General features: G+C 46.4%; 1 protein-coding gene across 1 annotated transcript in view; it reads right to left on the reverse strand.

Moving 5' to 3' along the window:
• Nucleotides 1–15,171, reverse strand: part of RSPH1 (radial spoke head component 1) — a 372,437-nt gene that overhangs the window by 267,243 nt on the left and 90,023 nt on the right. Inside the window, exon 4 of the mRNA XM_069635651.1 lies at nucleotides 10,934–11,024. Coding sequence (XP_069491752.1) covers nucleotides 10,934–11,024 — 91 coding nt within the window. The remainder of the gene's footprint in view (nucleotides 1–10,933; nucleotides 11,025–15,171) is intronic.

Here is a 15,171-nt window from a genome sequence, read left to right on the forward strand (position 1 = left end):
TAGGCTGCAATGACTAAGGTGCAAGTCGCTTGTGTGATGGTTGCATTCTTGTGAAATTCGGATGGTATTTTTGGGATGAAGTGAGAATTGGTGGAGAGGATTACATTGTCCTTTGCGAATTGGAGATACGGAGGGTCCACCACTGAAGCCTACAGTTCAGAGACTCGTCTGGAGGACGGAATTCCGAATAAGAATGCCACTTTCCAGGTCACAAACTGATGTGTGCTGTCGATAGAGGTTTGAAAGAGGTTTTCGTGAGACCGGCCAGGACCAGATTCAGGATACATACCGGTGGAATTCTTTTCTTTGGAAGAAAAGTGCAAAAGAGTAATTTTAGGAAGTGTTTGAGCAGCCTGTCGCTGTAGAGAGGAGGAGCTCCTCTTTTTTTTGTGAATCTGGAGGTTGCAGCAAAGTGTACTTCTATGGAGGAGATTGCTAAACCTTCCTTTGCCAGCTGGAGTAGGTAGGTGAGAACCTGGTGAGGTCTTATGGCTAGTTGTTGAAGGTTTGGCTGCTGCACACACCATGTACAGAATCTTTTCCATTTCTGGTTGCAGGAATTGTGTGGATGGTGCCCTAGCTGCAGCCAGTATGCGCAGGCAGTCCTGCAGGATGTTTAGGTGGCTGAATTCAGCATGATCAGAAGCCATGCTATTAGCTTGAGGGAGACTGGGTCGGGATCTAGAATCGCACCGTCGTTCTGCGATAGGAGATCGGCATGAGATCCCAGATGGATTGGATTGTCCGCCGCCAGTTAAAGGAGGTCCGAAAACCAGGTTTGCCTGGCCCAGTACGGTGCCACCAGCATTATTTTGCATTGATATTTGCGGATCATCTGGATTGTTTTTCTGATGAGAGGGAATGGAGGGATCATTTATGCGAAGATGCCACCCCATGGGAACAAAAAATACGTCCCCTTGAAAGCCGGGTTGTGGAAGCTCGCAAATGTCTTGCACTGCTTGTTGCCCTGTATGGTGAAGAGGTCCAGAGGAGGATGACCCCACACCGAGAAGATTCTGGATATTTGGTTGGTGTGCTGTTGCCATTCGTGGGACTGCATCAAGTCCCTGCTGAAGGAGTCAGTTTGTATCCCCGGGAGGTGAAACCTCTGTAGCGCAATGCTGTTGTGAATGGCCCAGTGTCAAATGGTCTGTGCTTCTTGAGACAGGGTGTTTGACCTTGTTCAGCCTTTTTTGCGCAGATAAAACATTGTGGTGGTATTGTCCGTGAGGATTTGCACCATTGAATTCTTGATTAGAGGAAGAAAAGACTTTAGGTCCCAATGTACCGCTCGCAGCTCCAGGACATTTATGTGCAGGATGGATTCTTCGGGAGTCCACTGGCCTTTGACTTGGTGCTTGTCTAGGTTAGCTCCCCACCTTAATAGGGAGGCATCGGTTACGATCGTGAGATGGTGAGTGGGTTCTACTAGGGGCACCCCCTTTGAGATGTTGTCGAGGATTGTCCACCATTTCAGCGAATTTGATGGTGACTTTGTCTGACCAGGACCCCTGTGTTTGGGAACATCTGGTAGCCAGAAATCTTTGTACTCGTCGCATGTTTAGCAATTGGGTATTAGTGGAATGCAGGATGACATGGTCCCTAGTAGAGCCATGTATTTGCGCACCGTGATTTGTTTGTTTGCAGTGAACGAATCTGTTAGAGTTATACATTTTTTCACTCTGTCAGATAAGTTTGACGAGGATTTGTCCGTGAGGAATTGCGCGACAAGAACACCAAACCTTTTGATGGAACTGTGCAAGATTCAGCATAACTGATTGCAAATCCCAATTGTTGGAGAAGAGCTTCTGTTTGTCTCAGAGAAAACACAGTTTCTTGATATGTTGGACCTCAAACCAACCAGTCATCTAGGCATGGGTAGATGTGGTGGCCCTGTTTTCTGAAGAAAGTTGCCACTGGTGCTAGGCATTTGGTGAACGTCCTGGGGCTGATTTGAGGCCCAATGGAATTACTCGAAACTGGTAATGACTTTCACTGACCTTGAATCTGAGATACTTTCGGTGTGATATGACATGATATGATAGTTTATTTATATAGCGCCTATACACAATGTGTCTTGGATGGATTGTAATGTGGAAGTAAGCGTCTATCAGGTTTAAAGCCGCTAGATATTCGTGGAGTTGTATGGCCTTTATGACATCTTGTAGTGTGACCATTTTGAACTTTTGCCTTTTAATGTTTTTGTTTAACTTTTGCAAGTCCAGGATTGGATGCCACTTCCTGTGAGGCTTCTTAACGGCTAAGTATCTTGAGTATAACCCTTTTCCCTTCGATAAAGGAGGAACTCTTTCGATTGCTTGTTTCTTTAACATTTGGCACACTTCCTGTCGTAGAATTGGAAGGTGCGGGACTGACTCCTTTACAGGAAGTAACTGTTTCTGTGCGCGCTTGAATTCCAACAAGTGGTCGTGCTGGATGGCACCTAGCACCCATCTGTCTTTTGTAATTGCTTGCCACTTGTGTAGATGAAACGCCACATTTCCTCCATCGGTGTGCCCCTGAGGCAGTAATTGCTTGGCCTTGTTTTATCTACCTCAATGAGAGGTGGTTGATCCATGTTTGCGTTGTACCTGCACTGTGAGAACTGGTAGTTTTTGTATCCCTGGGAGTAGTATCCCTATCTGCCGTAGTTTTTCTTGTCCCTTGAGGGCAAGAACCTAGATTGACCTGAGGCACCTCGAAAGGAACGAAAAGACCTTCTGCCCTGTACGGCTGTTAGTGATCTAGCAGTATCAGAGTCTGCTTTCACTGTTTAATGGGCCTCATCGATGTTGTCACCAAACACGTTCTCTCAGTCAAACGGCATGTCAACCACTTTATGTTGCACCTCCTGTCTAAAGTCGGTGCAATGAAGCCATCCTTGCTTTCTGAGGACGACCCCATTACCAATTTGTTTTAATCCTGTTTCTGCAGGATCCACTGCAATCTTGATACTGTGGCTTGAGGCCTCCTCACCTTCACGTACCAGTGTCATGGCTTCTTTCCGCTGCTGCTTTGGCAAGTGCTCTAATATAGGTGCCAAGTGATGCCACATTTCTCGGTCGTAGCAAGCCATTATTGCAAGGGCATTGGCCGCTGTAACTCTTGTTGACGCGAGAGTGAGCACTTTTTTACCAAAGGCATCGATTTGTCTGCCTTCATTGTCTGGGGGAGTGGCACATTTGTGCTGTGTACGAGCCTTGCAACCTGCTGCTGCTGACACAAACGGCTCTGGAGAGGGCTGTGAGGTTAGATATGTTGGTGTTGTATCAGGTGCCCTACATTCTTTGTCTAGTCTCCCTTTAAGTGCCGGTTCTGAGAACGGATGTTCGAGAGTGCGTAGGCTTTCTTGCAAAACATGATCTAGGATGGGTATAGAAAACACAGCCTTTCTGTGCTTAACCATGTGATAGAAAAGAAAGCAGTCTTTCTTTTGCTCTGCAGGAGTTAATCCAAATTCCTGGAATGCCTTAGATACCATGGAATGGAAAGCCCCAATATCGTCTGAAGGAGAGAGTTGTGCTGGACTACCCTGTGTATCCTGGTCCGGGTCATCCATATCCCACGCATCATCTCGGCGAGGAGAAGTTGAAGATGAGGTAGAGCTCTTGTCCTTTGGAACTGTGTCTTGATCTGTGGTCACTAGTTCCCCCTCTTCTTGTTAGTCTATTCATGGACTATCCCTTCTTGGAGGTGGATGTCTAGGTGGAGATTGGGCTCCATGTGCCGAACATGGCGGCTTGTCACGGTCCCTGGATGAATGCCCTTGATCACTTTGTTCTTGCTGACCTGGCATACCCTGGTCATTCCTGCATATATGAACCCACTGTGGCTGAGGAGGGGGAAGCCTGGCATTGAGTTGTCCCAGAAGCGTTTGCAGAGTTCAAAGCACCGGCAGGGAGAGTAAAGATTGCTGGTTTAAAAGGGGATATGGTGGTGTTATACCTCCAGTTCCCAAAGGTGTAGATGGAAGACCAAGTGATACATTGTGCATCCTTAGAGATGTTTTTTCTCCTCTTGATGGGAGTCGACCAGGAGGCTTGTCCTGTATATGAGGTTGGATCATGCCTTCCTCTGGAATCAGAATCTGTGACCACTGGGCACTCCTCTCTTGGAGGCTCAAAATCCGATGTTATTTCATGCTGTAAGATTTCATCTGGAATGATGTCGGAGTAGGTTTTAGGAGACACTCCTAGAAGAAGATGCCTGTGCTCTACAGGGTCCTCTGTAAGGGTTTTTAGTATTCCTTTACCACAGGATGATATATTGTCCTGTTCTAGTTGTTGGATAGGTAATTCAGACTGAACAATGGCTTCAGCTGTGGTAATGGTTGACAGGGTTGATGGAACTGCAGCCTCACTCCAGGAAGATTTGTGTTTTTTGGTCATCGACGAGAGGATCGTCGACGAGTGATGTCACGATTTTGTCATCTTTTTCGTCGTTGAAGTGAGTATCGTCGACGATTTGGTCGTCGGGGGTTGCTTCGTGGATGACTCTCATCCAGAGGAGGTTCTTTGACCTTCTTTTGAAGTGTGAGACTGCGAGGCCGAATGGTGTTTCTTTTTTGAGGACAAAGACAGGGTTTTCGTGGACGATTTGGATTTGTGTTTGTCCTTCGTTGGAGAGGATGTCCCCAAAGAGTAGGAGGTAATCTTGGTCGATGGTGCACCTTTATCCGTCGGTTTTGCCGATGGGACTTTGGACAACTGCTTAGACATGGATCGGGAGCCCTCACTGCTACATGGTGTTTTTTTAGCAAGAGACTGGGGGTGTGTTGTCTTATCGTGGCTCGTTGATGATTTTGGCGCACCTTTTTTTTGTTTTTTCGCCAGAGGTGCTGCAGACCTGGACATGTGGCTTGAAGGCAAATGCTTGTTAGAGGGGGTGGCAGCTCTACCACTCCTTGACGAGCCTGCTTCTGACACCGGGTATGCTCCTTCATTAAGCCAACAAATGAACCGACGGTACCTGTCTTTAAGTGTTTTCCCTTTAAAGTTTTAACCCTGACAGATTTCACATTCCTCCAATGAATGGTTAGGGTGGAGGCATTAGGGGCAGTATAAATAGTCTACATGCCTGTCACCTTTGTAGACGTTCCCACAAGGCCTGAACAAGGATTCTTTAGGTCCAACGGTCTCCATGTCCATAAACGGGACTGTAGATGAGTCATCGGTTGCTCCAGTTAGAGTATAAATGAAAAAATATATATTTTGTGTAGAAAGATAATTTCTGTTCGAAGAGAAGAACTTGAGGAATCCCACCAGCTAGAAAGACGGTTGAAATCTGAGGGGAAGCTGATGGGGCGGAGCTATACACTCGACGTCCTATTGGTGGGGACCAAAAGGGCCCACAACAACGTCGATGGGACACTCAAGGTGTCAAAGGTTTTCCAAAGGAAAAGTACTAAATCAAAGTAACCAGGGATTTCCAGCCTGACAATGGGGAATATTCACAGCATGTGAATCTATGAATAATCCAATGCTGGAGAACATATATTATTGATATTTAGGGTTGATAGGGGATTAGGAGAGGGTTGGCAGAGCCTGGGTTGAGGGAATGGGAGGCTTGCCCTCCATACTAAAACTTTTGTTAACAGCCACCATAGCAAGGTGTCCCAGATCGAAGGAAATGTCCACAGACTGGGGCTTACAAAATACATGAGCAGTAATCCTGGCCAGCCAGAGCTCAGAAGTGAGCACGTGTCTTTGGAAGGCCACAGATGCTGCCTTGCATCTGGTGGAATGAAGTCTCCAAGAAACGAGAGCATTCCCTAGACATGCATGAGAGCATCCTACCAGTGTTGGCCTTGTCCAGGGGAAATACCAATAAGATAAAGTGACCTCTGTCCAAATAGAACGTCAACGTCCTGGCCACGTCCAGTTGTGGAAAGTTTCTTCGGCTTCGGAAACATCAGGCTGACCAGGAATTGGATTTTCTGGTTCAAATAAAAACCAGACAGGATTTTGGGGATGAAGCAGAGAACTGGCCTTATAACCACTCTCGCTCACCCTCCTGGCAGAGGTGGCGGCAACTAAGAAGGCAGTCTTGCAAGATAGGAAGTCATGGTTGCAAGAAACCATAGTCCCGAAAGGGTTTCATGATCAACTAATCCAAAACCAAAATTCAAGTCGCACTGAAGTGGAGCATTTCTCACAGGAGAGCAAAGATGACAGTGGCTACTGAAATGACGTCAAATTTCCTGATGTGAAGCGGGAAGGACCCTTGTTCAAGGAGGACACAATAGCTGAAAGATAGTGTCTGCAAGAGTCAATTTTAATACCAGTTCCGGGCAAATGAAACAGGAAAGACATAGGATTAATATTGCAATATAGAGCCAAATAACAGAAGCACATACGGTTGCATTTATATCGTTCCGTGGTGAATCGTTCCTAGTGGACAAACATGTGACCATATGGAGAACCGACTTGCACTACTGGAAAACCTTGTAGGTGTTGGAGGCAACCTCATTTTGTCCATCTGATCCTAAGGTGGGCTCCTTCAGATGGGCATTGCATCTCTTAATAACCAGCTTGGACATGCCCAAAACTTCTGTGTCTGACTATGGATCACTGCTCCAGGGATGTCTCTCTTTCTAGACTGGGGAGAAATGAAACTTCCTGTCATACCCTGAGGAAGCAGGTCTGAAAATGTGTCAGTTTCCTCCAGAATCTGGGTTGACTTGCAAGAGAAAATTGAGGCCTTGGGACCAAAACCGTGTGCATGACACCTTCTCAGGCCTTATCCAAGGAGTTGGAAACTTGGAAGCAGGGACCTTATATGTCCCCAAAGATGTGGAAACTTCTGCTAAATTTAATGACCTATATTTGATATCAAGGCCATTAGAAAGAGCAAGTTCTAAAAAAAAAGGGTCTCTTCCACGGCACAGCTGCATACTCCTGCACCGAGTATTCCAGAGAAATGTAGGAGGAAGTCTCCATGGCCTGATGTTTGAGGATAGCAAGGGTCCAACGGTGTTTCCAGGGGGCGCCTTGCGTGAGCCCTTTAAGGCTTTCATCGGTTGGTAGACCCTGCTCCTCCTTAGAGCAGGTCATGTGCTCCACATCAGCTCTGTTTAGAGGAGCTTGACTGAGTAAAGTGCAGGTGGACGGACTGGCAGAGTATCCACAGGGAAGGGGCTGCTCCGTACACTGTACCTGGATACTAAAGACATGTTCCCGACCTTGTCTGGTCCAGAAACAAAGACCAGAACAATTAGAATTGGTGAAATTACAATGTGAAATTCATGATAGCAGACAAACCTTTTTAGGGTTCGGCACGGAGCTGCACCGGGAAGCGTGGACAAAACTTGGAGCAGTTCAAAATCGAACAACCAATACCTGAGCTCAGTATCAGCAGAACTACAGACGAGCCCTGTTGGAAGTCTGTGCCCCCGGGAGGCAGGTTCACAGTACTATATAAGCAGCCTTCAAGGCGATGCCCAAAATGGTGTGGGTGCTGGAAGGAGAAAGGTGCAGGGTATACAGGGCGGAGAGGAAAGGTGAGCAAGGAGAGGTGAAGAAAGTGAAGAGGAGGGAGAAGAAGGCAGTGATAAATGAGGAGAGAAAGAGGAGGGAAGAAGGGGAAGGAGTGCTAGGAGAACAGAAAGACCAGTAAAGGGGAGTAGGAAGCAGAGGAGGTGAACAGTTGAGAGGAGATCCGAGAAACCTTAAGAGAGGGGCAACCAGTGGAGGAGGTGGACAGTAGAGAGATTTGAGAAGGGAACAGGAGGAGTAAGAAGTGGGCCAAGCAGAGAAGAAGGGCAAAAGAGTAAAGACGGGCAACAGAATAGACCCACATTAGGGAGTTTGAGTGAGGAGAAATGAAAGGTGAGGGGGAAGACAGGCCAGATGTAGCAAAGAGGCCAGGGAGGCTGAGTGAGCAGATGCCTCAAGAGAAGAAGAGTCAGATGTAGAATTCAGAAAGGACGAGAAACCAATCCGATCTTTATGAGATACACATGAGAGTAGAGAAGAGCAGAAGGCTGAGGAGGGACACAAAGGTATCCTGAGAAAGAGGCTCCTGGCCACCTGTTACTGGCAGGGACTACGGCAGAATTGATGGCCAATATTCCAGTGCTCACTGCGACAGGTGGAAACGACTACCTGAAAACTTGGAATCTCGTCCAAATCTATAATAGATAAAAGCATCAACCAGGCCAAGAAAGAAGTGCAAGGGACACTTGAAACCCCAATGACCCACCAGTTTGTGTTTCTCCCAATGGAGTCTTTCTAGGCTTGTACTCCCGACCAACAAACCAACTCTCACCATAAAGCCACCAAAGAGGAGGAAAGTCAAAGTAAAATATTTCTCATTTTTTCTGTTGGTCCCTCGCTGGTTACAGATGGTAATTAGCAGGGGAGGATGGTACATCCAAAGGTGGCACAAATCAATGCAGAATTCTCCCTTGGCTAGGCCTTGGAATAAAGCAGGAAGGTACCATATCGCTCTCTCCTTCTGTAGGGTGCTGTTGTTGGTGGGCCAGAAGACTGCGAGAGCTAAATAGGCAACAGTCTCAGCGTATAGGCTGCTCCATCTACAGGGACATAGACAAGCAGCAAGCCCCGTAGTATCACGGCGTGGCTCTGAAGGAAGAACAGAGACTGGTGATCTTTTGGGTCAGCTGTAGAAAAGAAGACTAGGTGTGATCCCATTTTGGCCTATAAAGAGGCCAATAAATGGGGAGACTGAAGTCTGCTGCGCAAGAGATAATTAGCAAGAGACACCCACACATGAAGCGATCTTGGAGCACAAACAAACAAATCCGTCATATCGCTGTACATGTGATACTACAAAGTGGTGTCCGATTTGCGCCTGATTTACACACAATTATTGCAACTCAATCAGGGAGAATGATGAGAATGGGGACGTCACTGGCCGTTGTCACCATAGCAGCATGGAAAAGTGAGAAAGCTGCCATCTTTCAAGTGATGTTCATCTACAGCGATGTCCGTGCAGTGATGTACAGCTGAGCCAGCAGCAAGAAGGATTCCTGTAGTGCATCTACGGATCCAACTCCAGCCATAACATGCACTAATGCCCACCTGCAGGTTGGTTCTTGACAAGACAGAAGAGACGATATGGAGGGCCGACCCCAAAACTTTCAAGATGGAGATCAGGTGTATCACACTGGAAAACAGCATAGGGAAGATGTTGGGAGCAGGGCAGGAGATTAGTGAATCCCAACAGCGTACTTCCTCATTGACTGCACTGACCACAAATCTGGAGGATTCGTAGAGGGTGGTTTGATCAGAAAAGCCAGCCCAAATGAGAAAAAAGAATTTAGGCAGAAGGAACAGCATGGTCACCATGGGAGGGGGGAATGGCAAAGGTAGTTTTGGATATAGCGGACCAATTGGTTGGGATTTTCAGACCAAGAGTCAAGAGCAAAAGGGACCGTTTATAAAGACTAAAGTTTGCTGGTTTTCCATGGTCTGAGTTGGTTACCAGTGCAGGAGGTACAGAGCTGCCGAAAAACAAGCATCACCAACTGTGTTCAAAATACCATTTGCTTCCTGGGGGCACTCAGCCAATCAGGCTGCTTGCAACAGAGGCTTCCTTTGTGATACAACGCCCATGTTTGGAACAGTCTGAGAGCTACTTGCCCCTCATTGGCACTGCACTGCCTGCCTCAAATGCCCTCATCGCCCTGATTCTTATGCCCACCCACCAGAAAAGTCCCCTGCAGTCCCCTGATCCTCCCACCAGTCTACTGCCTCAATCTTCTCTGCAAGGAAAAGAGACTAATTTGTGCCTTTTTCATGATTGCTTGGTGGCCTTTATTCATTGGAATTATTTTGGTTTCCCAGCATGATTAAAAGAAAAAAGTTAGCACCCATGTTTTTACTTGCTGGTGCTAATTAATGGTGCTATTAACCTGGGGGCGGGCGGATTGAGCCCTGCCGGTGGCTGCACCTCCAGGTGCACGTTAAGCTCAAACATTTCACTCTGATGCCTAATTTGAGCGTGAGTCCATGTGATCTTATGGCGACAAGAAGCAGTACCCTTTCTGGAGAAGACAACGAGTGATGCTGTAATCTATAAAAGAGTATTGTGGGTTACAGTTCATATGTAACCCACAATACTAATACACAATAACAATGTAAGCTAAGATTCTCGCAAGCGCCCAGTTGCCTAACGGCCCGGTGCGCTCTACAAATAAATAAATAATACAATATTTCCCAGTATCCTTGAAGCCATATATATCCAGTATATGATAATGTGTTGAGTCCTTCATCCTCCTTGCATGCAAGCCCCAGGAGAGCAGCAGCAGAGCACTACAATAATTCTACTTAACAACGCTTCTTATCTTTGGCAATAGTTACCCACCTGAAATCTTCCCTCTTTATATACATACCTTATCGCTTACGATATTCAATAAAAAGTTATTTGAAATCAAATTATTTCCTAGAAATACTCAATAGCCAGTTTCCTGAACCTGAGTGCAGTCTTGACGCCTGCATGACAACCACAGGTGTTAGACAGAAAAATGACAAAAGATAAAAAATAGTTCAGTCTCAAAAAGTCAAGAGAATAAAGATGCCAAAATGCCAGCAGTCATGACCGCCAAGGCCCAGCTGAAAGGGGTATTCCAAAGAGTAACACCGCAACTCCAAAAAGCGAATCAAAAGATTTGCAAAAATAAAAAAAAGACCAGCAAATGATTCTTTTCTTATGGCCCATCTTTCAGACTGAGAAGATTGCAATGGTGTCACACAGACCCCCTCCCCCAGTTTACCAAACTTTAGAGTGCTTAGAAAGAAGGTACATGGCACTGCTAAGGACTGTCTCAAAAACTATTTTTTTGAGAAGAGCAGATTAGACATGAAGCCTGGCTAAAGTACAGTTGTTGTGGGGTCGGCTGCAAATCTGGCATGAAAGGGAACAGCGTTAAGAAAACAGCAAGACGCAATGACAGGTTTGGCACAGCACTTACCGTAGATGGCTTAACCAGGCCCCATTGTAGCTGTCGCCGTTTGGATAGAGGTAAACCCCGTGGCCGTGTCTCTGGTCATCTACCCAATCTCCTGAAAGAGACATGCACAAGAGTTGCTGCTGTGAGAAGGCAAACCAATAGCTTCATTTGGATTTTTCAAATTGAACATTCATCCAAAACTGTCATATTATTGTATACACTGTGTGCTTCAGCCAATCCCCTAAAGTAATTCAAACTAGGTGTTCAGAAATGTACATACTTATGTATCAGGCCTCGCCAGTGGATAAACCTCAAACTCTTTTGGAATAATTTTGTACATCGTGGAACCTCTAGAAATGTGATTGAACCCATGACAATATTGTGCCCACTTTCAACAATGCAATAATCCCAAAAAGGAAAAACAATGCTGGTTGCCCTGGTTGCCAGTCCCTCTAAAGGGCTACTGTGAGAAACCTGAGGGTAGTCTCCCGAGTAAACCTCGAGAATCCCTTATTCAGGTGGCCATGAGAGGGCTGGTGCTGTCAGATCCCAACCCTGGGGATGAACGAGCCAGGGAGGATCACCTGGGTAGGGGAGCCGGGGGTTATGCTTGGGGGAATGCCCAAGATGAGACCCTGTATTCTACCAGGGATGAAGTCCCTGGGGCTTTTTTGGTTATTCCACATCTACCTTCCTTCCATCCAAAGAAGCTCCCTTAATAAACTCCAACCACCCCTACACCTCTGGTAAACCAACTACAAGCCCAGACCCTGTTACAATAAAAAAACACAACTCCCAGAATCCTTGTTTTAATGTTCTCCACCAAAATACTGCCCATCCTTCTGCACGTCTCTGATTATTCTTTTCCAAACTCTCAATCGGTATGAACAAAACACTACCATTCCCACAATCCTCCTGGTCATTTCACGATAATACTCGTGGTAATTCTTTTCCACATTCATCTGGTTATTATTTCCCGAACTCCCGATCTGCATTGACAAAACACTACCGTTCCCACAATCCTCCTGTTCATTTCACGATAATACTCCTGGTCATTCTTTTCCACATTCATCTGGTTATTATTTCCCGAACTCCAGATCTGCATTGACAAAACACTACCGTTCCCACAATCCCACCCCCCGTCTATTTCACAAACCCTACCAAACGCTAACCCCCTCCCTTTCTGACACAAACACTTGCTTACAGCATGAGAAACAATGGACTAATGCAAAAACTGTTTACCTGACATGTCCCAAACCAAGGGTCCGGAAAAGTCAGGCAATTGACCAGAATCACACAAACCTGACAACCCTTTCCTTTCCCCACAGAGATAAAAGGTGGAGCAAGAGAACACGAGACGAGCAAGGCAGAACGCACAACGTGAGAGCTAACTCAGCACGGCAGTTCAAGAGGAGGAGAAAGACGGCGCATACCGAGAGGGTGACAAGGAGAGAAGCAGCCTTGCCCCTTCCAACCAAGGCTTGTGAATCCTCTGCAGAAGGAAACATAAGACCACGAACAATAGCCAGCGTGTGTTGCAGCAGATGTCAACGGTACATTGAGACCCTTCTCCACTGATAACCAAGACAAGGAGCGAGGCTTGTCTGCATGGTACCAACCTTGACTCCAAAGAGAAAGAAAGCCAAGCGGTTCGTCACAGCCGGTGAGTCGAGGGAGAATCGATAAGAAACCAAACTGCGTTGAACGAAAAAGTAGCAAGCGGCTAATTGAACTGTTAAAGCATAAAGAGCTACGGATGCTAGAAGGGGTAAAACCAGCAACTGAGGAATCTGGCACCACGTGGGTGCTCACTCAGGAACCTCCGGATGCTTAACCGATTGTTGAAATAGGTCAAAGTGGTCATACAGGAGTCCTCTGTACAGTCGAAAGTCTTTGACCGACAGATGATTATGAATTTAAGGGAAGTGAATCCTGCATCGTAAGAATTGAATGAGAAAGGTACGATTGACAAGATTGACAAGAGTGAACCCGAAGGAGGGATGCCAACAAAAAGGGGCAAAGCCTGAAGTCCCTATGAACAGTGTATTGACAGGAGTAAACCCGACCAAGGGATGTCCACAGTGAACTGTTTAGCAAAAGTTGGCAAGCGTGAACCCAGCAGAGGGATGCCGAAAGAAAGGGGAGAAGCCTGAAGAACTCAGTAGCAAAGATTGGCAAGCATGAACCCGGCTGAGGGATGCCGACAGAAAGGGGTGAAGCATGAAGAACTGTTTAAAGAGACATTAAGATTGGTGAATGCAAGAAAAGCCATATAAACTCAAAAGGAGGAAGTGTACATCCGAGAAGGGTCCGAACCCAAAAGAGGGAGATCAAGGGGTGAGAATCCACTGAGAAAGGAACTTTTTTGTTTGTTTGTTTTGTTGAATTCATCAGGTCCTCCAAGGCAAGAGAGTTAACCATCGAAGAAGCTGATAGCTGATAACTGTCAGCTCGCGCTGGGAAGGCTCGAGTGTGTGCTGTGCTCAGGGGATCCACCTTGTCCCGTGCTCAAAATGTGGGGAAGGGAGAACCCTGGCAATCACATCCTGACTTATTATTTAAGAACACTTCTTTTTTCATAGAAAACCCCATGCATAACTCTTTCTGTAATTAGTTGTAAGGGTTTGGCTATCATTTGTTTTAGTATAGGTCTTTTACTTTGACAAGACGCCACAAAGACTGCCTTATTTTTCATTTGTTGTTCAAAGCTTGCTCCCATCTTATATTTGGGCTTAGATTAGGCGTTTTTCCGCCCCGCATTTATAGTTTAATAAACACCCTTGAACTGTGTCTGTCTTTACTGTTGCCACCATGAGTTCCTTAGACTACTCATGGGGTGGAAGAATGTTGTAAAAGGAAAAAGGACCTTAGCTAAAGTGGAGGAGCAGTCAGAGAGGTGACAACTAAGGTTCACAGCAGGCAATGCATCTATCTGGGATGGACTAGCCATGAGGGGCAGTGAAGTGGGAGCAGTATCGGGGCCCTCATGATGGCGGGGGTGGGGGGATTATCTTTGAAAGTTGAAAACAATTAGCAGACACAAAGGGGGAACCAAGGAGAGGATGGAATGCACAGGGAAAGGCTAAACAAGCAGAAGAGAGCCTGGCTGCAGAGGGTGCATAATCAACCAACAATTAGCAAATAAAAGAGGGAAAAGGAGGCTACTTTCATAAATGCTTCAGATGGATAACTGTTTTTCTGTGTAGACACTTCATTATTTGAAACATTCCTAGTTTCCGTTCAACCTTACTTCACGCATGTTAGAGAAGGTTTCCCAATGAATCACAATGTATCATAGGGTAGAGCTCACCAGTGGCTCAATCCCAATCAGTCATGACCATTGCGTACCATCAGAAGCAAAGTACTGTGGTTACTCACAGGGCAGTGACATTATTCCTGGACCTTAGGAGATCAGACCTGGACAATCAGAGTCTTGGAAGCCCGCAGCACCTTGGTACACAGCGTGAGAGCGCAAAGATTCCCAGAGGGCCAGAAGGTAGCAGTGCCACCAGGCCTTTGAATAACCTCAGCCATTCCCAGGTCTGGGATGTATCCATGGTGTCTGACCATGAGAGCCTTCATTTGAAAACACTCTGGGGAACGACAGACAGTGTAGGAGAATTCCAAGAAAGGCTTCCTTTACAGAAATCACAAGGGCATTTCCCAAGAACCTTCCTCCTGGGCACCATGACAAATGTTGCATTTTCTGTATTCATTTTACAGTGAAAACGCTGATGTGTGATGAGCCCTAAATATCTGGTGCATTACCTGAAGCTCTCTCAGACAGGCTCATCCGTCTGTTTCTAGGACCTGTGATGAAGTATTTTAGGGACTTCTAGAGGCATAACCGAGGGAGCCAGGTACCTCCCTGAACCAGAGGATGTGGGACTTCGGGGTGTTATGGGGATGATTCCCTGGTCACGCCCACTTAGTTACTGCCACTGGGCAGGGGACCACCACATGCACAACCAAAATGCTACTTGCCTTTTAAATGCTTGGAAAGAAAGACTGCAGAATAGGCATACAGTGGCTAAATTAGCAAGTCTTAACCCCCCCCTATCTGACCAAGTGTTCATGCACCAAAGAGAGACATACTGTTGCCATGGCGAACACCCCTAGCAAAGAAACCCTTAACAAGATACAGAGGGACACACTGGGGAACAATGCTGCTGCGGCGAGGTCAGGGAAAGCCGCAGCTCCGCTCCCAAAACTGTGAGTGTACCAGTGGACACACTCAAAGGAAAAGTGGAATACCAAGA

This window comes from Ambystoma mexicanum, chromosome 7p (genome assembly GCF_040938575.1).
Source record: "Ambystoma mexicanum isolate Mex_15411 chromosome 7p, UKY_AmexF1_1, whole genome shotgun sequence".
Lineage (NCBI taxonomy): Eukaryota > Metazoa > Chordata > Amphibia > Caudata > Ambystomatidae > Ambystoma > Ambystoma mexicanum.